The sequence below is a fragment of the Nelusetta ayraudi genome, unplaced genomic scaffold (assembly GCF_046127955.1).
Source record: "Nelusetta ayraudi isolate G7.1 ecotype Tasmania unplaced genomic scaffold, CSIRO-AGI_Nayr_v1 ptg000011l, whole genome shotgun sequence".
NCBI classification, from domain to species: Eukaryota; Metazoa; Chordata; class Actinopteri; order Tetraodontiformes; family Monacanthidae; genus Nelusetta; species Nelusetta ayraudi.
The window spans coordinates 22210001-22234289 of NW_027466061.1; the positions used below are offsets into that span (position 1 = coordinate 22210001).

Genomic DNA, 24289 nt, shown 5'->3' on the forward strand with positions numbered 1-24289 from the left:
ATAATAAGATTGGCAAGGTTATACAAATAACATTTCCGTCTTCTTATCCGAAGTGAGGAAAAATTCAGATTTAATTTTGATGTCACAACTTTGCCAGCAAACAATAGTGCGGCGGGCAAAGATCAGGAGCTTCAGCCCTTTTGTGATGCCTGGAATTCCTTTCGGTCTGATAAGGGGAACATACCAAAGCTCGTGAGCTCGAGAGACTGATAGTATATAGAATGGATTTTGTTGTTGTTGTTTTCTGACTTTTATTGGTATCTTTGTCAAGATAACAAAAAACAAAACAAAACAGAGTGTCAGAGGTGTCAAGTGTTTTGATGGTTTCCATGTAATCTGATCAATGTTCTGCTCGGCAACATGTTTATTTAATAATATATTCACAATATCCTGTAAAGCACTGAAACAGTCACTGATGTGCTTGCATTTTACCTTTTAAAAAAAAATCAAACTTTTAATAGCATAAATATGATTCATAGACAGAGCTTTCCATTTGACTGACTGTCAGCTCTTAAAGGACATGATGTGTCAAAGCTGATTACAAGCGCTTTTTCAATTTTTGAGACTGGCAGGGAAAGAGGATGAAATGAGGCCATGCCACTTTTTGTTCTTACAGTGTGGAAATTAGGCCGCTGGATGCCAAAGGTCTTCTTCCCCCATGTTGTTCTCCAGCCTGATTGACTTTTACAATGCAAACAGACAAAAAGCATGTTTTCTGCCAGAAGATTCTCTGGTGGTGAACGTCTGCTCTCAAACGCTGCAAGTTTTTTTGGCTGGATGCTCGCGTCAATTTCCCATGCTGGCCATTAACGACGGCACTGTCGGAACACTGTAGTGTTTCAGTACTTCAGTAAAAAAAAAAAAAAAAAAAAAAAAAAAGATCAATACTTGGAGAGAAGCTAGTTTTTACTGTGTGATATTGCTCGACGGCGATGCACTAAAATCTGACGCACACTGGTCGAAGAATAATTATGCCTTCTGCAGCAGAGCTGTGGAGCACATTTACAGGACAAGAAAAGACAGGAAAGCAACCGCAGATCAGGGTTTTATCTACATTTCCTGGGCAGGATGTTCAGTGGAGACCCTGGGAGAAGAAACCGACGAAAAACAACAGTTTCTTGTTCAATTGTGCAACTTCACCGACTACAAAGCCACGTAGTCGTACAGCAGCTGCATAAAATGTTTTTGTGTAGAAGACAAAGACAAGAATAGACGAGGCAGAGGGCCTGATCGAAGTAAGAGGATAAAGTAAGACGTCCGGTGCAGCAATGTGGCGACAATGCCGTTGTCATGGTGGAATTGGTTTGGTACGTCTGTCTGTAGTTTTGTGGGCTTCGCCTTCTTATCGGAACCCCTGCTCCTGAATGCAGACCATCCGACCAAAGGAGGGGTGGCAGGTGTACAGCTCGACTCAAGATGCAGATGGGCGCTGCATCTGCACCGTGGTGGCACCCGAGCAGAACCTGTGCTCCAGAGATGCCAAAGGCAGACAGCTCCGCCAGCTCCTGGAGAAAGTAGGTGCACGCAAGCAAGCACACACCTCTGTTCCTGTTGCAAGACACAGACTCACTGTGGCGCGCTGACTGTAAGCGCGGCTTCATCTCGACGGGGCTTTTGACACTGATTTGAAAGCGTTTGTCTCCGCCTCTTTGCCGCCCTAAATGCGCCAAGACATTGCTGCAACCGGCACAGTGGGACATCATGTGTCCTATTTATATATGTTTACAGCAGTGTTAAAAGGGCAAAACATATTTTCTTTTTAGATGGATGGTTCACAGCAAAGTCGCAAATACAACAATTTGCATGCATGTGTGCGTGAGTAGAACATGGTGGAATCCATGCATTTTGAATACAAATTCACTATGACAAATACTAGCCTCCTGTTCATGACATATTCCTTCACAGAAGAAACATATCGGCACACCATAGATGCTCATGGTGAAGTCTGCAGATTATTTTGAGTGACTGAGTCATGACTTTTGCCAAGACACACTGATGTTGAAGTGTTTGTGTTGGAACAATGGAAAGGCAGGAGTTTCAAATATCTGATCGCTTGAACACCATGGGAACGCAGCTCAACAATTAAGGTTAATGAATTACTCTAGAAGATTGAATGCCAGCCAGGTAGCTATTGGTAGACGTCAGTGGGCCCACCTAACTATTCAGATGGAGACTTAGCAGACAATTAATAGCCCAGTAATCAGTTTTCACTTCACAGGTGGTGTAAATATTCATGTGAATATAACCTGTAGTCTGTAAAAGAAGTGTTTGATGAAACTAATGTGATTTTAGTCATGTGGTTGTAATGTCCAATTTTTCTTTTAACAACAGCGTGTCAGAATCTAATAACAAGGATTGTTTCGGGGGCAGGTCGTGCAACCTCATGTTATTGCACCCAGCCGCACTACCATTTCTGCCCACTGGACCGATTTAAGTTAGTTAAACATGTTGTGGTTGGCTTGCGCATTGTAGTATACTGTGGTCTCATGAAAACTTTGTGAGCTGGAAATTGAAATAATTCAAACAGACGTCCCAGCAACCAAAGGTTGTTGATGGATATTACACTGTATATAGCAAATAGTCAGTATGCTGTGTAAGCAAAGATCTTTGTAGCCTAGATTTTTAATGTGACCTGCCAAAGGCTATTCTCTGCCATTCATTGGAGCTTTTTGACACTAATGCACAAAGCAGCCTCGGGTCTTCAGTGGGGCCAATTCAGGATCCCTCCACCCAAGCCAGAAAAGTATGCAGAACACATTTGTGTGAACACGACGCCACTTTGTTGTTGTTGCTGCCGTGCTCCAATGACGTTGCTTATCTGCAATTAAAGGTAAAAAAAAAAAAAAAAGAGGGAGAAATGATAGCCTTCCCATTTGTCCATCAAACATCTGGCATAAAATATGTCAAGCTCAAAAACTTCCATTTAATTTCAAGGGGGCAATGCCTGATTTTTAGCAGTATTGGATATAAGGTCATAAATGGTGATATGTGAAGCCCTAGTAATGTTATTTCTTCTGCGATAGAGCATCCCATCAGAAGCCCTCTCCATCTGTTAATACTGAGCTCTTTCTATGTAGGCGGACAGCTAAGTGGAGATTTTGTGTACGTGAAGGATCCCCACTGATCCCCACTTTTTAAACAAAGGAAACACAATTTGTTGCTACTCTTGCATTCTGCACATTTTTTGTTAAAGAGCAACAAGCCCAGAGAAGAAGAGTGGGGGTATGTTCAGAATCATGTCAATGGACCGAAGGAAGACTATCCAGTTGTCTAGGCATCAGCTCATGTGGGGACTTATTTAACAAACAAACAAACAAACAAACAAACAAAAATAAAATTAAATAAAATTAAATTAAATTAAATAATGATAATGTGGATTTTGAACTTCAGCTGTTAATCTGTGGAAGAACAAAATTAGCATCAAAGCACAATCACATCATGCACACAATATTTATGAGATCCAGTTTGTGTGTTACTCTATGATGGAATAAGCTTAGTATTACATTCTCGTCAGAATTCTATGAAAATTTCCAAAAAATACAAAACACAAAAATACAAATATGACTCATGCACACGGAAAAGAATGAGAGAAAAAGTGAGTCAGAATAAATTAATGAATATGCCTCTTAAACTGGATTAAAATTACTAAATATAATATCACTTAGAAAACAAGATACATTATTTAATGAGTCAATCAATTATTTAAACTATTAAAATATACAATTATCAGATAAGAGAAAAACAAAACATTGTGGCTGTTGTCATAATGAGCAGTATGTAATGAATTCCAGCAATTATTTATGATCAACAAAATTTGGATAAGGCAGTTTGCTGAACTGTTTTGAAATTTGACGTATGGAACACAGAACAATGTTTCTTTAAATCCTTCTGACCTTCTCTTTCTCTGGCTATTCACATCACGATTGATAACAATCCATAATAGAATAGTCAGCAATATTAAGATTTGTTTGCAGGTGTCATACACTTCATGCATGCTTGATACTAATAGGTGAGCACAAGTTATTTTGTGTTCCCACAGCTAACATACAGTATGTAACATTAGCAACGGTTAGCATTACCTTTACACTTTACTTGCCATATGTTTATGATAGATGGCATGTGTTTGCCTGCAAGTTTAGTGAACTTTAAACTTTAATTTTGGAAAAATGTGCAAGAATTTCAAGTCGCAACAAATGGCCATATGTGATGCCTGATGAAGGTCTTCAGACCGAAACGTTGCAGGAATAAAAAAAAACAAAAAACAAAAGGAAGAGCGTCGAGCAGTGTGTGGGAGCTTTTTTCAGAAGTAGCAACAAACAAAATCGAATTCAGAAAAAATATATACACTTAAAATTTTCAGAAATTGAAAAAAATCCCACTCTTTGGATCATTATTTAAAAAAATAAATAAAGCAGACGAGCGGCCTTGGTTTACCACCTAATAAGAGGAGCGCAAGCAGAAAAGCTGACCAGCTGCCCTCTCGAGCAGTGAAATAAAATCTGTATTTTCACTTTTAAATCTGTTAAAAAGGAAGGTTTTCTGATCATGAAGTGAAAAACATAGCAAAAAGGACAATGGAAAGAGAAACTGGCATGTAGCGTGTAACATCTACCCAAAGCCCCATTCAGCTCGTACAAAAGTTTGTGTTAAAACGCAATCACATTGGAGGTGAAAATGTTCATTCCTCGGGAAGTTCGGCTACGGAGCGGCTGAACATGGTGGACATTTTAATCTGCCGCCGGACGGGAAAATCAATGCTATGCTGTTCCATTCGTTTCAAAAGGTGCAGAACATGTCGCAGTCAATTGAGGTGCTGAACCTGCGGACGCAGAGGGACTTTCAGTATATCATGAGAATGGAGAGCCAGATCAAAGGGCTGCGGTCAAAGTTCCGACAGATCGAATCGGACAGGAAGACGCTCATCAACAAAAACTTTCAGGTATGCTCTCCACTGAAGTTTAACTTTGGAGGGGAAACTTCACAAAGGGGGGAAGGCTGTGAAGGCATCTTCTCCAAAGATGCCTGAGAAGCATTCTAATTGGAAAACCTTTATTCCTGATAGGATCAATAAAGGTGTGACGCTGTCTAGACAAGGACAAAACTGTCTTAAAAGGTGGACGTGTCGTGCCACGATGTTTCCACCATGGATTATATTAGCACTCATTATCAGAGAAGAGACACAATCCTGATAGATAAATGTAACATTTTTTCTTAATTTAACTTAATTGCATTCTTCTTCTTCTCCTTCTCCTTCTTCTTCCCTTCCATGAAGATGAAGTCAGTCATTTAAAAGGCCGTAGTGTTATACAAATAGAATTAATAGTGGTATTGTGCAAATTATATTCAATAGTTCTTGTCCTAAATTCTTTAGAAACAGAAAACTGGGGAAGAAAAAATTTTTATAGACTGCTATAACTAAATTTTTTTTTTATCGTAGTACTAACATAATAATAGCAATCATTTCGGAAAATGTAATGCTTCGAAACCTTGTATCGACGACATCCAGACAAAATAAAGCTCAATCTCAAAGACTGTCTCGTTTCCAAGCTGGTTTTTAACATAATTGAATATTTCACAGCAAGAATGACAACCCAGAGATTGCTGCAATAATACTGTTATAATACTGTTTGTCTTCTCTTTTTTCAATCTTGTGAACCGGACCTTGAGTCTGTTAATAATAAAAATCAATCAATCAATCAATAATCATCATCAGCCAGTAACATTTGTTTGCTTCTTAATAGAGCTTTCACCAAGCTCTTCTTTTAATTTGCAGTTCTGCATCTATTTAAACGTTTTATCAACAATGTTTAGTTTTCTGCTTTAATAGTCAGATCTGAGAGATTCTACTGAGGGAATAAAATGAAACAAGATGTGCATTTAGTTAAAAACAGAGAAATATTAATATTTGCAAGCCAATTCAAGTAGGTAAGAAATATTGTGTTTTTCATAGATACAATTATAAAGTGCTTCACTTTTATTCCCTGTATCAGGGCGCTTCAGATAAATTAAAACAATAGTTGCATCAAAATTGTACAAACAAATAGGGCCTCAAAAAGATGACGATAACAAGCGTACTCAAATACAGTTGAAAAAACGATGGGTCTGCAATCTCCCTTCAAATTTTTCAGAAAGAAGACTATTCCATTATTTGAGTGCAGCTCTAGCAAAAGCAAACCCATCACCAAAAGTCTTTTGACAGCAATCAGTTGTAGAAGCCTGAGATATAGACAAACAAGCTTAATATGCACTATCTTTCAGCCTGTGGAAATAATTTTGTCACGCCGCTGGCAAAATCACCTACACGGAGGCAGCTGTTTAGTTGCGTTCTTGAGCCCTGGATTTTTGCAGGTGTTGTGCCCTGTGCCATTAGTGTAACTGAAACAAACGCAGCAGGCACAGAAAACTCTAAACTGAAAAACATAAAATTTAAAAAAATTTAAAAAAAATTGTGTGTGGGCGGTCACCTTTGCAGTAGTCAATCCATGGTGCTTTTCTTAGGAGCTGAAAGGAAAGATGGAGTCTCTGCAGCCACTGATCCCTGTCCTGGAGCAATACAAAACAGACACAAAGCTCATCGCTCAGTTCAAAGAGGAGATCCGCAATCTGTCTGGCGTGCTGATGGCCATCCAGGAGGAGATGGGAGCCTACGACTACGAGGAGCTGCAGCAGAGGGTCTTGAACCTGGAAAATCGCCTCCGCAGCTGCATGAATAAACTCAGTAAGTCCACCAAGGAAACTGCTGCACCAGACACAGTGACCTCATATAATGCAGACGATCTCATTTATTTATTTTATGTACAAAGTTTATGCTAAGTTTTTTTTTTTTTGTCCTTTGTATGGATTTGTTCAGTAGATAACCTTCTTCACCAAAGGACTGCATGTTGAAACTAGCAATGTCTCCCCCTCTTGCGGTGCCAAACTGTTACATTGATAGTTTGTGTATGACGACAAAACATGATTTTTCTTAACTGTGCATGGTGACTTGTTGGGCGACATAATCTTAGCCAATATTTCTGTGGCCTTGAACACAACACCATAAGCTGAACCAAACTCTGGATTTTGTCAACTGTTCCACCGCTAATTTTCATTCATTTTGCCTTTCATTGTCATTAAACAGGAGAGAAATAAGTGTCCTATTCGGTGGTAAACAAAAAAAAAGATGTCAGCGTGGAGAAAATTTGCATTCGTCGCCTCCTTTGTCATTTGCAGTCCTGCAAGGGGAAAAAAAATAATCCTCCCTGTAGAGGTTTAACTCATCTAACGCGATCAATGCTGCCTCATTAGCAAATCGGCCTCTGATAAAGGTTTGCATGACTAAACTTCAATCCGCAAGCCTCCAGGTAATAAACACTGACGGAGCCTGTCAAAGTGTCAGCGTCAATAGCGAGCACGTGAATGCAAATGGGACTGGCTGGAAATCCGCCCAAGATGGTGGCGAGTGCTTGAGCATTCACTGTGCGCCAGCGTTGATTGATCAGGCAAAATTGCAGTTTAATACTTAATAGGAAACTTGCAAGCTTGCGCACAAGTAATAGTCCGCTGTCGTTGGGCACAATTAAAGTGTCTGGCAAGATGAATCAAGAGCAGCTCGAGCGCTCACGACTACTAATCACTGCAGAAAAAAAATTAACTGCAGACGCACATATTATTCACATGTTTGAGGGTTTTTGTTGCTTTTGTGTGTGTGTGTGTGTGTGCGTGCGTGCGTGTGTGTGTGTGTGTTTCAAGAGCATGTGTCATGTCCAGGTGTAGAATTTCCTTCAGCAATGCAATGCTCTGTGATTTAGTCCACCTTCACCAGTCCAACCACTGGCTGCATGCAGGATGTGTCCTGTGGCTTCCGGCGGCGTGTTTGACCACAGCTGTGTGTGATGTGTTTGCAGCATGCGGCAAGCTAATGAAGATCACTGGACCCCTGACGGTGAAGACGTCAGGAACGAGGTTCGGAGCCTGGATGACCGACCCACAGGCGTCTCCAAAGAACAACAGGGTGAGCCTGGATAATGGGCTCGGCTGTGTGGGTTTAATGATTTACTGACAGAAGTTGTTTTTCCATGTGTTTGTCAGAGTGGACTTGTTTACTTTGTTTGAATTACAACTTTAGGCCCATTGAAACTTTTTCTCTTGGCCTGACAGCGATCAAATTAAAATCTGTTACTTCCCAGGTACATTGGCGTGAATTAGGGCATTTCAATGATTCTGCTGTCAGAAATGACAAATTATCATGTAGCCTTGATTTGTTTCATGGTTTTACAGAATGAACAGAGCACCACCTGTGAGTAGTATGTAATGCACGTTTGCAGGCGGATGTCATGAACAACTCTACAAAGTATGAGATAAAAAGGGAAATGCAGATGTAATATAAAAAGAATGTGATTATTTTGTGGCGTTCACAAGACATCAAGAGCCATGGTTAGTTAAAGGATGATTAACCTGCCTGCACCTTGTTGAATATCAGTCCCTCCTGTGCAAACCATGGGAGAGAAGGAACTGTCTTTATCCAAGTAACAGCTCAAACACATTCATTTTATCTTCTTTCTTGAGTGAATGTTAATGCCTGGAGAAAAGAAGCATCAAAATGTGTCTTCATCCTCCATTGTGCTGAAATGAAGACAGACATTTAATACTGGACTGGCTCAGGCATACGGAGGGCTGAGAGACAAAAGTGGCAAAATCTCTCAGTTTGCAATGTCGCCAGCCGCTCTTGAGCAGTTAGTATGTTTTGGACCCACTATTTGACAGCTCACAGAAGTCCAGAAGTGGTTTAAAACCTCAATAACCTCTTAAAAAACAACAACACTTAAATATTTTTATTTAGCATGAATAAATGTTTATGATCTCAACTAAGTGAAATGCCTTCCTGTTCCCCACAGTGAAGAACCCCACTTCCTAGACTGTCCCCACTTAGTGCGACATGATAATAAGCATGAAAGCTGATAATGGAGTGGACTGAATGGCCGCCAATTGAAAATTCCCCAGATTTTTTTATCCAATTGCAGAGGTGCCTATGATCTGGCAAAACATTTGTCAATGAATATGAAGTGTAAGGTTATTTAAAGGAAAAATCACAATGCAACCTTACAGTTGCACACAGACTAGCGGTGCTCAGTTCAAGAACTGTTTTTCAGCAGGTTCCCATTGAGAAATATCTCAAATACATCAGGCATATTCCTTCTGGTTTTAAATGTTTTGTTTTTTTTCCCATGATCATATAGGATACAGACATATACAGACAGAAAACTGCACCAGGAAGGAATTACATCACAGCATAACATTAGCAGAAGCATCCAATTAGCAACCAATACTGCATTTCAAACTGTCCCCTAACAATTCCATGCCTCCCTCACCATGCCACGCAAGTGCCCCCCCCCCCACACACACACACACACACACACACACATACACACATTTCTCTCATCAACCCCTCACCCCTGGTCCTACCAAACCTTCCATTCAACCCACCCACATGTGGTGTAACACATTCATTCACATCCTACTTCCGCACTCATCCAACAGGGGAAAATCTGTTCCCACTTTTCTTTTCTTGCTTGTCATTTAAAGTCACAGTTGATCTGTGTCGTGTTGTCCCAGGTCTGGTACATGGACAGCTACACCAACAACAAAATCGTCAAAGAGTACAAATCCATTGCCGACTTTGTGGCGGGCGTCGAGTCGAGAACCTACAACCTGCCGTTCAAGTGGGCCGGAACCAACCACGTGGTGTACAACGGCTCTCTGTACTACAACAAGATGCAGAGCAACATCATCGTGCGGTACAGCTTCGAGACGGGCCGCGTGGTCACCCAGAGGGCGCTGGAGTCGGCGGGCTTCCACAACGTCTACCCCTACACCTGGGGCGGCTTCTCCGACATCGACATGATGGCGGACGAGCTGGGCCTGTGGGCCGTGTATGCCACCAACCAGAACGCCGGGAACATCGTCATCAGTCAACTCAACCCCGACACGCTCCAGATCCTCAACACATGGAACACAGAATACTCAAAGAGGAACGCCGGTGAGTCCTTCATGATCTGCGGGACGCTGTACATCACTAATTCCCACCTGACGGGCGCCAAGGTGTACTACGCCTACTCCACCAAGTCCTCCACGTACGAATACACAGACATTCCCTTTCACAACCAGTACTTCCACATGTCCATGTTGGACTACAATGCCAGGGACCGCACCCTCTACGGCTGGAACAACGGCCACCAGGTGCTGTTCAACGTCACGCTTTTCCACATCATTAAAACAGAGGACGACTCTTAGGGAGAGGACATGCACATTTGAGGAAATGATGGAACAATGGAGGAAAAAAGTTTGAATGTTCAACTTCATTTCACTTAGTTTGTCACTTCCTGACTGGTTTTCTTATAAACATCTTGCTGTTTGCCTCTTCCCATATGAACACTCTTGCAGGACATACTCCATATGTACAGAAAAAAAGAGCAGCGCACAATTCAGATGAATTAGCAGTTAAAGTTTTCTCTTTACTTTCAAAATATTTTTTCCAGTTACCTCTCTTTCCCATTTAAAGTGAAAGCTCTTTTTTTTTTCCAAAGGGCAACCCCTGTGTTGATAGTGGCTCCCTCATTTAGCAACGCATTTATTCATGCCACCCTAATTTATTCATATTTTGACTGTGTTCGGTAATTGTTCATTTGTTTCTGCTTTCCCCGTCGCCTTTTATTCATCACCCGCTAATTCATTCCTGCCTTTCACTGCCTCCATTTAAGATCTTAATTTGTCTTTGTGTTAAACTCCTTTTTGAAAAGTTTTCTCCAACCTGACCTTGCGTGCGACAAACGTGAGCGTGGCGACCCATAATGCACCTGTATAGTTAGCTTCCTCTGCTTACTTGGTGTCCATGAAGATGAATTTTTTGGCGGTTGTCATAGGCTATCTTGAAGTAAGAACATTTTCAGCAAGCAGGAAGTCTGTTTGCCTTTAACTGTGTATATAGAGGTCTTAGCTTTTTACATCAACAGGTTGTCTGCCTTATTCAGTGCAGTGCGCTTTACGAGCACCACAGATAACAGCTCTTGTGCATGAATGTTGGCTATCCTCATAGCATTTTGACTGTAGCTGGCATCTGTCTCTTTTGTATTCGCACAACATCTTATGCTCCGCCTCTCTAGCTAGCTATGATAACGGTTAAAAAAAAAAAAGAAAATCCATTCATACAGCCAGTGTATACAGCTTTCATAAGTATTTTCGTTTTGTGTGAATAATGGTTATACATGACCAAAATAAAGTATTGTTTTCATTAAGCTTGGTGTCTGTGTGTGTGTGTGAGAGAGAGACTATGTTGACGTTGTTTTTAAAAAAAATATGTTCGTCTGCAGAAGGAAAGCCTGCAACAAAAAAATACGTCTGTGTAGATGTGACGCGACTTTCAATGGAACAGAATCCAACAGAGCTTTTGCGTCAAAGAGTTATCTCATTGTCCTCTGAAGGTACAAAATGACATGGGATTTCTTTTCTTCTCCGACACAATTTCAGCAGTACCTTGCTCTTTATGGATTCATGTAGCCCTTTTTCAAAGCTTTGATCACATTACAAGATTTCTCTCCCACTTTCAGTGGAAAGAGACTTTCCTACTTATTATTCATCGGTGGAGTGTGAAAATTGAGGCCGTCTCGCTTTGGCGTCGCTGGTTTTAAGAATATTGTTGTGTATAAAGGTCAATGCATGCAAGTGCATACACACATCCTTGAATTTATTCACACCTGTTATAATGTTTATTTCCATTACATTACTTTCTTCTTTAAAAGCATCTTTTGGGAAAGATTAACATGATTTAAGTACATAAGTACAACAAATGGTTTTTAACACACGCAAGCTACATTGCTATTTGTGACATACTCATAAAAACATCATTAGCCATTGGGACTATGCTGTCTAAATATCTTACTGACTCCAACATACTCTAAGTACTAGGAAATTAATGAATTTTGTTTTCTATCCACTTTTCAAAGATAACTCTTTCAGACTAGAGTCACAAAATGGCCCTCGCCACGGATTCTAATGACCCTGTTCACAAGTGTTTTTCTTTTCCTCATCAGACACTCCATCAGGGGATGTGTGAGCAAGCGGATAGCTGTAAAGTGCCGCAACATGTGAACTGTCTTCACTCGGGAGGACTAAAAACATTATTACACACCTGCAGCAAGGTACTGTTGCAGGGTAAATTGGTGAGAAATCCACTTATATACAACTAATATTTCAAGATTTGCAAACAAACGGGATGTCTGATGTAAAAAACAAAAACAAAACAAGGAATACAAGTTGGAGTTGCACAGAAATCCTGTGATCCGTCAAGAGATGTGATTTGTATGACAAAGATGTGACATATAAATTAGCAGCTCAGCTGAATGTAGAATGTCAAGCTCAAAATACTGTGAACTGTATTGAGTTTACACAGTTTCTTTCTGTGAGACTCTGACAACTGGACACTGGAAAGTATTTTTGTACAGAGTAGGTATAAACGCACACGGTAGAGTTGTGACCTCCAGCGTTTCATTTGTCTGTTTGCTGCTTCAATGCCTGCAAGTAACTTTTTGCGCTGGGCCGACTGTCCCTACAAACTGCGTGCAAACAGTGCACAGGAAAACCTGAACTTTAGTGGGCACGCTGACCTCCAGTGTGAGAGCTCTGACCACCCACAGACTCGCTCTCTGATAGACTCCCTGCTGGAGCTATCCTCCAGGTCTGGATCAATGCAGGTCAGCGAGACAGTGAGCATCTCAAAGGTCAAAGGAGAAGCGCAAGATACTCCCTGCCTCAGGAAACATGATGGTTACCAGGATTATTGACCCCACAGATGCTCCAGGCGCAAAGGCTTCACTACATCTCAATCCACAATGTTCTAAAAAGCAGTGTGTATTAGTTTGTTCTCAAGTGAGTACAACTCTAATCATCAAGACTGGGAGAATGGGAGGAAAGATATTAATAGCTTCATCATAGTCTGAAAAGTATTTGAATAATCTGCAATGTGAAACAGTCTAAAGTGTCTGGATGAGGTTAGATTACAATGCAGATGACATTGTGATATTTGTTGAGAGCAGGTGGACACGATCTCGACAGGTGCAGGTATTCTTTTGAAGGTCAGCCGAAGCAAGACAGACACACGGAAAGGTGTTGAGAATGAGAGGAACCCAAGCGATGACTGACAAGGTAGAGGGACAGAGCATGCTAAACTATTTTGGAGATAACGGCAGAGAGGCCTGACTGAGGCCTAGTGTGTGTACAGTTTTATGGATGTAGTGAGAGAGGACATGACAAATATATCAAATATATTCAAATATAGAATAAATACTTTTAAATATACATTGATCCATCTTCTTCCCTGCTTCCTCCTGCAGTCTGGATTGTGGGGGTCTGCTGGAGCCTCTCCCAGGTGTCATGGAGCAAAGGCTGGTTACACCCTGGACAAGTCGCCAGTTCATCGCAGGGCAACATTGAAAGACAAGCCACACACCTATGGACAATTTAGAGTTTCCAATTGCCATCAATATGGCACCACGGCTGGAGAATCCATACAGAGTCACACTTAAACATAACATCAGCTTAAAATAAGCTGTTTGAGCAACACTTAATTTCCGGAGCATATTAAATCAATAAGCTCGCATTCACAATTAAGAGTAAGATACTAAAATACAGTCAGAACTCACAAATAAAAGGCAATTTTATTTGTGACTATTAAAACTTTGTTGATTAGTCAAAGTTTTAGTAAGTCCACCAAAAGTAAAACTTGAATTAAATTGAAGTGCTACATGAAGTTAGTTGTTGTGAGAGAAGAGGATACAGAGAACAGGGTTAGATGGAGGCAGATGATGGCAGTGGCAGCTCCTGAAGGAAGCATGCAAAAGGTGAAGAAGAGGAGAGTCACAGAGAGTTGATGCTCTCAGTTGAAGCTGCTGCAGCTGGTGAGGCTTTTCACATTTTTGTAACCCGCTGTCAGCATTCCAGCAAATTCGAAATTGAATGTAGTGCATCACACGTGTTCCATCACAGTCACAGCCCCTTTACACTGGAGATCAATGAATCACAACCCCCGACAACCCACTGGCCCGATACTGACTTTCTATTATTAGTGGGCTCCACTTACCAAAACCCACACACATACGCCCATGTTTTTTGTTTTTCGTTTTGTTTTGTTTTTATACGCATGCTTAGGTTTTCTTTCCACACTGTAGCACAAGAACAACTCCCTGTTACACCCGGCAATTAACAGTTTCTGTGAGGACCTCTTGAACTTTTGTGCAGCAATTAGACGGCTTTTAATGTGGGATACCTGAACCAAAAAGCTGACGATTTCTGTTTAACAGTCACTCATGCGCTTAACTCTCAAAAGCCATTACAAATGAGAGGAATAATCGCACAGAGAACATCAATCTCTTTGTTAAAACGATCCTTTTTGTGTCTCCCAGACTGTGCGAAATGCACTTCAACAATGTTTTTAATTGTCATTTGTGTCTATTTTCCTCACTGAACTCCCCAGGAATGAGAAAAGTCCAGAGTGATGGCTCTTCTGCCCAGCCAGGCCTCAACCTTCGTCACTGCTTCATGGTCTCCTAGTTTTTGTTCGCTGTTCCAAACATGTATAAGGTCCAACAAAGGATCAGTTTTTGCAGAAAGCTTTGAGGGAGGCTGCAAACAGATGGCTAAATACCAGGTATGTGGCTGATTAATCAAAGCTGCTCCACTGAAGTCTGGGACAGAAAAAAGAGCTCCAAATATGAGACCATCAAAGGAAAAAGTGTTCAGTGGTTCGTAACTGATCGTAAATAATAAAAAATTCTTAAGTTGAGCAGTGCTAAGGAACTATTTTTGTACTCAGAGGCAGAATAATTACTCTACCACGGCAATACCGAGGGTTCACTTCTTTTTCAGATTCATTTAAATCATGCAATTTTGGACTGCAGATTTATTTCCCGTCAGCCGTACATATTAACAAGCAGAGAACCAGGAAATGAGCCCAAACCAATTTCAAAGCTGAATGTGAAACTGAAGACAGTGCTTGATTCTTCCATCCCCATCACCCAGAATGAGACACTTAATTGCTGCGGCCATTTGGATACCACTGGGAACACGTATTTATCATTATTGCAGTAACATCTGCTAACTAACTATGCAAATGACTCCAGTTGTCAGTCTAACCTTGTTGGAAAACAAGAATTAGGCCAAAGTATTCTGTCAGACCGGGAGAACACATTAGGTTATATATCTGATTTTCTATCATGAAGATGTGTTTTTATTATCAAATTTTAGAAATGACCATGGCAGGTTTACTCTTTTGCTGAGGAAAATGGGTTTCACACAGACACTGCACACAGATATTGCATTGCTTTAGGGAGAAACCAGGAAATAGCTCTATCTAAAGTCAGCCAGCTGCTATTTCACTCCTAAAAGTGAAAGATTAAGATGACACGGAAGACATAGAATTTTAAAATAGGGTTTTAGATTGTATTACACCTTAAGATTGAAGCCAAAGAAGGAGTTACCTTTAGTCTGCCACATTTCCATGGTGTCAGGTGTTCTTCGCTGCAATCAATAAAAAAAAAAAAAAAGCTTCCACGTCCAAGATAGAGAGGCTGTCTCCAAGGCAAGTCAGCTACGGTGATTGGAGACAACAGCAGTAGGTGTCAGGGAACAATTAGACTCAACATTTAAAGTGGAGTGTAACAAGAGGACATTTACCGTCCATTAAAATCCTCCCTCCACACCTTACTCGTTCCTTGGAATAGCATTTGTTTCCAGGTGAGCAATTGTGGTTCTTTATTTAATTAGTTTGTCGTTTTCCATCAAAAAGTCAAAGCTTTTCCTTTTTTTGGCCAGTCCTACATTTGGCCTTGGTTTAAAAAAAACAAAAAAAAACAATACAAACAAATCCCAACTCAAAACTGAAGTAGTTTATATTTCTACATTCAATAATGTATGAATTTACTCCTTTTGAATTATTTTGTGTCAGCGAATCAGAATAAATTATCTTTATCAATGCATGTATCAATTACGCTATAAAATCATATAATTCTAAAATTAGAGATTTAGTACATATATATGTATATCAGGGCAACTGTGGCTCAGGAGGTCGAGCGGGTCGTCCAATGACTGAAAGGATTTACTGTTCATGTATTCCATTTACTGTTTATGTAATTTACTGTTTATGTATAAAACCTTTAAAAGTGACTACACTAATAATGTTAAAAGAGCAGTTCTGTACATCAACATGGGTACAAATACAAGAAACCAAAACCAAACAAGCTCTCTGTCAACACTCAACACCAACAGTAATGGCCTCTCTTTGACTGTATCTCCTTTTCAAAACCTGGCCTATGCACTCCACACTAACACTGATGAGATTGAACGCGTCAGCGCCGTAATTCCCCAGGGAGCCAACTTTAATGAAATTATAATGGTCGTGGACAGTCGTGCACTCGCAGCGCAAACAACTTTTGATGCATGAGTCACCACAACAGGAATCAAATCATTTCTCTGCCTGCAATAGCCCACTGCACTGTACGCGGCACACTTATCCATCACATGAAAGCAAGCGTTGCTGGCTGTAGGCTGGGCTCGGTTTCAGTTGTTCTCCACACAATGCTTCTTCACAATGTCTTCAACTAAAATTACCAACAAATCTGTCCGTCCAACTAAGGAAATCGGCACCCAGAGGGGTTTGGCTTCGTCATTCCCACCACTCCGCTGTTCCGTAAACAAGAGGAAAGAAAGATGAAGACATTGGAAGTTTCAAAGTGGAGATGGAGCTAAACGAAGTAGGTGCTGAGGGGTGAGATGAACGTGGCCGTCCTTCACACGCCACACCATTGGTGTTCATTTTGAAGTTCGCCAGTTCAGGTTTGCATTTCTGTGTTTGGCTGCTCTCCCCTGCCGTCGTCCCTTATCTGTGTGCACAGCGGCAAAAGGTTTGTCTCTCTGAATGAATGGGCTCAATAAACCTGTCACAGCCCAGACTTGTTGACTCGCATTATGGCGATCCATCCTTTTTATTAGCCTCACTTCGGCTTCAGCTTAAACAACGTGACCACCCAGTCTTGGAGATATAACTTAAACACACAAGTGTCTTGATGTAGTTCATTTATCACCCAGATTTTATTTTTGATTTACTTATATTATTAGATTAATACAGTGGGGTTTTTTTTTTGATTCTTTGTTTTTTGCTAAATGAAGCACATAGTTGCAATGAGCTCCTCCAAATGTTTTAAAGTTATGTAATTTCTTCTGGGGCAGAGCATCACATCACATGTCCTCTCTGTCTGTTGACATTGAGGCCGTTCAATCATTTTTTTTTATAAATCTGGAGTGGCCACAAGTTCATGTTAGTACAGGTGAATCAGTGCTGGGCGTTATAGCAGTTCATATCAAATGCCGGTGTTTGTTTGTTTTTTTCTATGATATCCATTTTTCATTTACTCAAATACCAATGTACACAACGTTGAGAATACCTGGCGTAAGGTAAGGTGCTGCTGTGGAACGTCATTTAAGAAGGGACTGTTGTGTAGTTGCACAAAATAAGCACGGAAGTGTGTGCAGCAGATTATGTTGAGCAGTGAGAAAGATAACAATGGATGAAATCAAAGAACTGAATGAGCACACCACAGCACGGGAGACGTGCCTGAATGAGGACCTGAGTCTGTTGAGTGGAAGCACTTGGATTTATAAAGTACAACGTTGAGCAAGTAACAACCATCCGCAAGTGTCTAACAACATTTTTGCAAAGATTGCAGCAGACAATGACCTTTCTAAGCTTCCTGTGCACTCTGAGCCCGATTTTCCTGCATGCTAAGGGGATCACAGTGAGAATGCCATTGCCGTCATTACACTCAGCTGCTGCTGCTGCTGCTGCTGATGCAACAAGGCAAAACAAAATCCGCTGTCAGCCTACTTGTCCGGACAGTTATCATGTGTGTATCAGCTATTGCCAACTTGCACATTTAAAACGTTGAACTAAAGTCTCCCAGTGTTTATGATTCTCTCCAAGTAACTTTTAATGGTCTAAAATGAAGGCAATTAGACATTCTCAAGAGGCCCTATATGTTTTCTCCAGGCAATTGAGTCAGTTCCATCCTGTAAATGAGGCGTTTAAAGTGAAATCATCACACAGTTTATCTTCCACACTCGGCCTACAGCTTATCTTATCTGTGCTGCTATACATCTCAAAGGTTCTATAATATTGTCCTATTTCCGATGATGTCAGATAATCTGAGGTTGACAGACTTATTGCTCTGAACAGCATCAGCAGAGTGTATTTCAGTCTCCGGTCTCCTGTGAAAGAACTGTCATGTGTCTCCTTCTACCGCTCCTTCAACAATCTTTTATTGATCAAGGTTTTGGATTTCCCTGGCAAGAAAAAAGAAGGACCTGTTGTGTGTGCACATCATTTGCAGCATTCTCCTTTACAAAGCCAGTTCCAGCCTCCGTATTTTCTTTGTAATCAAGTCTGCCTGTGTAGCGACTCCTTGACTCCACTACAGACTTCTGGCTCCAAGATTTAAAAACAAAAATGCAAAAACTAAACAAAAACTATGTGTGTGTGTGTGTGTGTGTGTTTTCCTGACATGGAGGCATGAGGGGGACAAAGTTCTGCTTGGCTGCTTCTGGCTTCTCAAGGCATGGCAACAACAACGTTATGTGCACTTCAGCCAGTGAGTAACTGGCTGCACAGAGCTCCAGGGACCTAATGGGTGTGTTTGTCTCTATCTCTAAGGGCTCACTATGTCAACACCATACATGGGCTTGGGAACTTTGCTGATTAAACATTCAAAAATACGAATATGTAATTTCTTCGAATATCCACTTGTCTGTGTGGTAAGCTGCGCTAAGAAGCAGTGCCCTTGTATTTCCATGATCACAGAATCTCAAATGGAGTTGCAGAATATGTTCAACATGTGCAGTCATGCCGGTAATTTTTTTTTTTTTTTCTTCGAAAAAATAGGATATTTATCTGGGTAGGAATGGTCAATAAAGTGTGATACTCATTAAGTGGGAAGCCCTGGTGGTCTCTGAACAGCTTCTATGGGTCGATGATATGATGTTAAGCAACATCGATAACGTGGTTCAGAAAGTGCAGTTTTGAGTGCAAGAGTAACCGGGTATAGAAGATGGATGGATGGATAAAAAAAAACAAAAAAACTATGTAAATATCAATACTAACAGACGTGCAAATAATGCCAATCAATGAACATTGGGCAAAAATACAAAACAACACATGTTTCATAGATCTCTTGAGTAGGTACCTTAACTAAAATGTCCATGTGGGAAAGATTTTTTTCACCACTGGATGAGGGACAGTGCAGGCCTTCACTGTCATACAAGGGGAACAGAATTAGGCGGTTGTCCAGTAGCATGTCACAACTCCTCCTCAGAGGACCATGACTGGTCTGTTCACACTAAGACTGGCTAACAGAGAGTCAGAATGAAAACATGTACAAGACTTGAAAACTTGCAAGGTTGGAACTTCTCCTTAAGAGAGTAGTGATGCTTTTCTTTTTCCAAGCAGCATTTGCTAAAATTCTATTGAAATATAACCTTGAGACAATGGAGAAAATTGTTAGTAGCATTAGCAAAGACAGCAACAGAGAGTAATTAGTGATGAGTCATGTTTGCGGCAGATCAGAGTTTTCCTCACTGCCACAAGGGCCCACACACCCAGGCCAACAGTATCAGCTCCAGTCATGTTTAAAAAGTCTTTGCAGACACCAGCTGCAGAAAGTTTACTGCACCGCCTCTTTGTTGGCTCCCCAGCAGAATAGCAGAATTTCATCTTCTTCCATGAAGTCCCAAGTGGCTTCATTCTGAGAGTGAAATGCAAATGACCATGTTTTTCGAGGTTCAGGCAAGTACAGAATCTGAATGTGTGAGGCAGGAGAGGCAAAAAAAAAAAAAAAAAAAGAAAAGAAAATGCAGGGGAAAATACAAACGTCGGATTAGAAAAATAAAAAAGAATCAATCCAATTTGCATGTTTCCGCCATTCCTGTGATGGCTGCAGCACAGAAGTCCAGGGAATGTGGGTTTTGTGTTCTCTCCTCTCGTTCAGCTCTGGCGGCAGCGCTGAGCGGTTCACACCGGCGGCTTTTTGCATTTGCATGTTTGTGGCATTCTCACGAGCACATTTTGTGTAGCATAAATAATGGTGCGCGTGGGCATGAGAGGGGAGTGAGAAATATTTGTTGAAGATTTCTCCAGGGTGACTCTCGCAGCCTGTGCTGTCTTTTCTTTCCCTTTCTTTTTTTTTGCAGAGACGAGAACACAGGCGTGAGGCGAGGAGATGGTTCCGCTGCACTTAAAAAGCACACTTGATCAGCGATTCCTTCTATGAGCCCACACATCCTTCAGACTTCAAGCGCAGCTGCTGAAGGTTAGGGGCACCGAGCTGGGTGTGTAGACAACAGACTGAGGATTCAGCACACAGACGCCTCGGATTGCAATCAGCACCCCTCCCCACAGCAACCTCCCCGTTCCCCCAGCAGGCCTACCGCCCCCGTGTGGTCGTGTTTTCCGAGTCAAACTTGCACCACGGTCATCACGTTCTAAGAAACCCGCACGGCCGCTCACCTGCTGATACTGCAGCCTCTCAGTGGGGAAATTGGCTGCAGCTGCAGGCTTCACCGCCTCCTCAGAGCAAACATAATGATCAGGCTAATTTGCAAAGTTTCAGCTGCTGCTGAGACCATATTGATGGACTCTCTGCTTGCCTGCTGCTGCTGAACTTTTCTTTTTTTTTCTGCAGACCATTCGCGAAAGATCTGACAACTCATTTTGAAGAAGTGCTCACAAGCACAAGCATTTGTATAGATATGCCTACATTTCTACCAAGCACAGACTGGAATGCTTGAAACTACAATTGGCCAGCAATGATCCCCCCTGCCCGCCCCCCCTTCTTTATCTACCTTCTGAAGAGTAATTTTGTGTTTCATGCCATGCACATTGCAACCTTCCAAGTGTCACATCTTTGGAATTAGCTCACCAACTAAGAAAAAAAACAAACAAAAACAAAAAAACTTACATACTAAATAATACTGCTGAATAATTTATTTCTCAACCTTCGGATAAAGAACAAAATAACAAAACATTTGGGAGCTTAGACCTTTGGCTTTTACATAAATTCACTTTTTACACAGTATTTGTCAAACTCTTTATCAAAACAAAAATCAATAAATTGAATCGAATAAATGAAACAAATTACAAAAACATGTTTTTTGTATATCTCAAGGGAAAAAATAAGGCTCATCACACTTAAATAAATAAAAAGTAAAAATAAACAAGGTAGTAATGACAATAATATCACAAATTAAAAGTGGCTGACAACAGCAACTGGCGCGACTCATTCATCTGTCTGTCTCTCAATGCTGCATATTAAACCATACACCAACCTTAAACACACATTTTGCCACGTATACTGAGACAGCACTTCTCATCCAATTTTGTTCCTCCTCTCTGCGTAGATACAAGCATGACCTTTTAAAACCCCTTCTTTTAAACATGCCCTCAATTAATCTTATGACCCGAAATATCTGCTGCCCCAGCTCTCCAGCTTAAAAATAAATATAAAAATGCTGTGACACATTTTTCTTTGCCCATACATCACTCAAACGGCAGTAGTTGAAGTAGTTCCCTGTGAAAAGAAGCAACTTTGAAATTTATAAAAGACACATGACCTCCGTAAAAAGAAACAAAAAACTGATGCTTTTTAACCAAGATGGCGTGATTAATTAGAGACTGAGCCCCAGCGATAAGACCAGGTCTGGAGCCGAGCAGGTCATTGCCAGGGTGAAGACCTCAATTGAAATTGTAATGTGTTTTTCATATAGAAAAATAATTATTTTTGTTCATAAAATTTTTTTCCCCCCTCAGGATTTGACCCCCTCAGGATGCCAAACAGTCATCTGAGTGAGTTTCAGGCTGATTTAGGACTTTTGAGCAAGTCTCCATGCTAATTAGAAACTGAACAGAAGGAAGGGCGAGCTAGCTACCTGTTTGCTGCTTACCGTTGACCTCAGTTCTCAGTTGAAAGAAATTCCAAATGTCAGAAGACTGAAATGCTCGGAAATTCGACAGATGCAACGGACAAAGTTTTTGATGGTTTGGCTTTGTTTGTTTTTCATCTGGTTTTGTTTGATTTTTGTCTTGTTTTGTGCATTCCAAGGTTCATCCAACTCATCCAAAACTCACCCCTGTTCTCCAAAATCTACACTGGCTCCCTATCCCTCAACGTATTGACTTCAAAATCCTCCTATTCAACCATGAGGTCCTTGTAGCAAGGGTGATAAACTGTTTTTTTGTTTTTTTGCTGAACCCAGTTGCCCCAGGAATTATCTTATTTATATGATCACATGGGTCGAGGGGGCCAATGGGTGTCAACGCTTTTGTGATGACATGGGGGCACATGTGTTGAGCTGGCCAAACAATGGCCAGCCTGCGTGTAATGTCATGTGGTCAGGTGGGTTGGTGTAACCAATCACCACCCACTGGTGGGTATATCAGGCCTCTGTGGCGCACTCTCAATCAAGCAAAGGGGGGGAAAGCCACATGAGAGATGAGCTACAGGCTGGTGCTGGTATACCCACCAGGGATCCTTTTTGGGCACTGCAAGCCTGTTTGTCATTGACTGGTTGTTGACTTGTAGCAGCCTTCCACTGCGCCAACCTGAACTGAACAAGGCTGAGTGTTGCCTTGCCTGTGACCTGGTGAGTCAGTTGTTATGCTAATGTTAGCTTAGCCAGTTTCCATGCCGGACAAACAAATGCCTAATTTTTGTGATATTATATGCCTCGTATGTGTTGACCTTTTGTTGATTACTTTTACTTTGAACCCTTCAGATGCATACAAACTTGTTTTGGTTTGATTTGTGTTTGAATATGATTTATATGAACTGCGGTCCTGTCCTCCAGGCCAGGTCCATGAAAGATGGCGAGCTAAAGGAGCAGGATTAGAGCGAGCCCACAGCAGAAATGCCCCCCACCTGCCAGGCTGGTAGGGGGCTCCTTGGAGCTCAATTAAAATCTCTCACCCCACTTGCTTAGCCCGTGGCCCCTTTCCATCCACATACACACATACTGACATACATTTACACTCATTTATATACACACCTTCTTCTACTGAACTTTCATTTCTTCCCATATTTCACCCTGACTGTTTTATTTGACCCCAAACCCAGATGTGGGTTTTTGTCATGAACTGTGGGTGGGCTGAAGGATTGCGGTTGGGGTGGCTGCGTTAATGCAGGGCTATGGTACAGTTAATTTGTCTGGTTTTTGTTGAAATTCTTGTCCTGTGTTTAAATGGCCATTTCATTTTTCTTTTGCTGTTTTGTTAAACTTACTTTTGCTCACGGTGTATAATTTCACCTTGTTTATCACCACTATCAATCTATAAATATATGAAAATGCAAACCTGTCTCTTGTCTCCACTCCTTCCTTGAGCTAACTCTAGAGTCTTCTGAGTGTTGCGTGCGCCTCACATTGGCCTTGTTTTGTTTATATGCAAGCGCTACACCCTACTTAACCAGGCCCTCACTGTTCTCAAGACCAAGCACAGAACCTGGGGAGATGGTGCCTTTTCTGTTGCTGTCCCCACCCTGTGGAACTCACTCCCATAACGTTTGATTGTTCTGACTTGACATCTTTTAAGTCCCTACTCAAAACATCTCTTCCGCACCACTTCTAATGTTTAATTACGTTTTTTTTGTACACTTCAACTGTTACTCACCTCCCCGTTTTCTCTTACTTCACTCCACACCCTTCATATATTTAGTTTGGTATATTTTTAAGTTTGTTAACTGAATTTTATTCTGTCGTTTTAACTTGTTTTTATATTTATCTGTTCAATGTAAAGTGTCTTTGAGGACTCCAAAAGCACTCTACAAATAAAATGTATGATTATTATGTTTGAGAATTAAATTTCTGTTTCAAGAAATGAGAAAAAAACAATTGAGAAACTAATCTTGTAGCCCAATTTATCTCCATGATCATCAGGCTAACAAGATAGTTGTCGTCTCTGAGACAGGGGCTCAAGTCCCTGTCAGTACCAGTTCATCCCACTTAGATCCATTTATTTTTTGAGTTTTTGTGATCTAACTTTTTTTTCATTCAAATCTGTCATCCCTGCGAGTTTCGGTTTGATTTGAGTGGAATAAAAATGTTGGCATTCAGTGGGGTTAGAGATGGAGTTAGGGGTAGTGTGGGGGTTGAGGTTACGGTAGGGGGTACGGGGTTAGAGTAAGGTTAGTGGTTTGCGGGTTGGGGTTTAGTTTTGGGTTGGGGATAG

The 24289-nt window shown here is 41.1% G+C and overlaps 1 protein-coding gene and 1 long non-coding RNA gene across 2 annotated transcripts in view; both read left to right on the forward strand.

Annotated features, from left to right (window-relative positions):
- LOC142885475 (noelin-3-like) overlaps nt 1–11270 on the forward strand; it is a 13312-nt gene extending 2042 nt beyond the window's left edge. Inside the window, exons 2-6 of the mRNA XM_076021951.1 lie at nt 1371–1514; nt 4784–4939; nt 6499–6718; nt 7884–7990; nt 9592–11270. Of these exons, the coding sequence (XP_075878066.1) occupies nt 1371–1514; nt 4784–4939; nt 6499–6718; nt 7884–7990; nt 9592–10269 (1305 nt within the window). The 3' untranslated portion in view covers nt 10270–11270. The remainder of the gene's footprint in view (nt 1–1370; nt 1515–4783; nt 4940–6498; nt 6719–7883; nt 7991–9591) is intronic.
- An 11039-nt stretch (nt 11271–22309) lies between these two features.
- LOC142885476 (uncharacterized) lies at nt 22310–23421 on the forward strand. The gene is made up of 2 exons (XR_012926296.1): nt 22310–22710; nt 22915–23421. It is a non-coding gene; the product is annotated as an uncharacterized LOC142885476 (long non-coding RNA).
- The last annotated feature ends 868 nt before the right edge of the window (nt 23422–24289 follow it).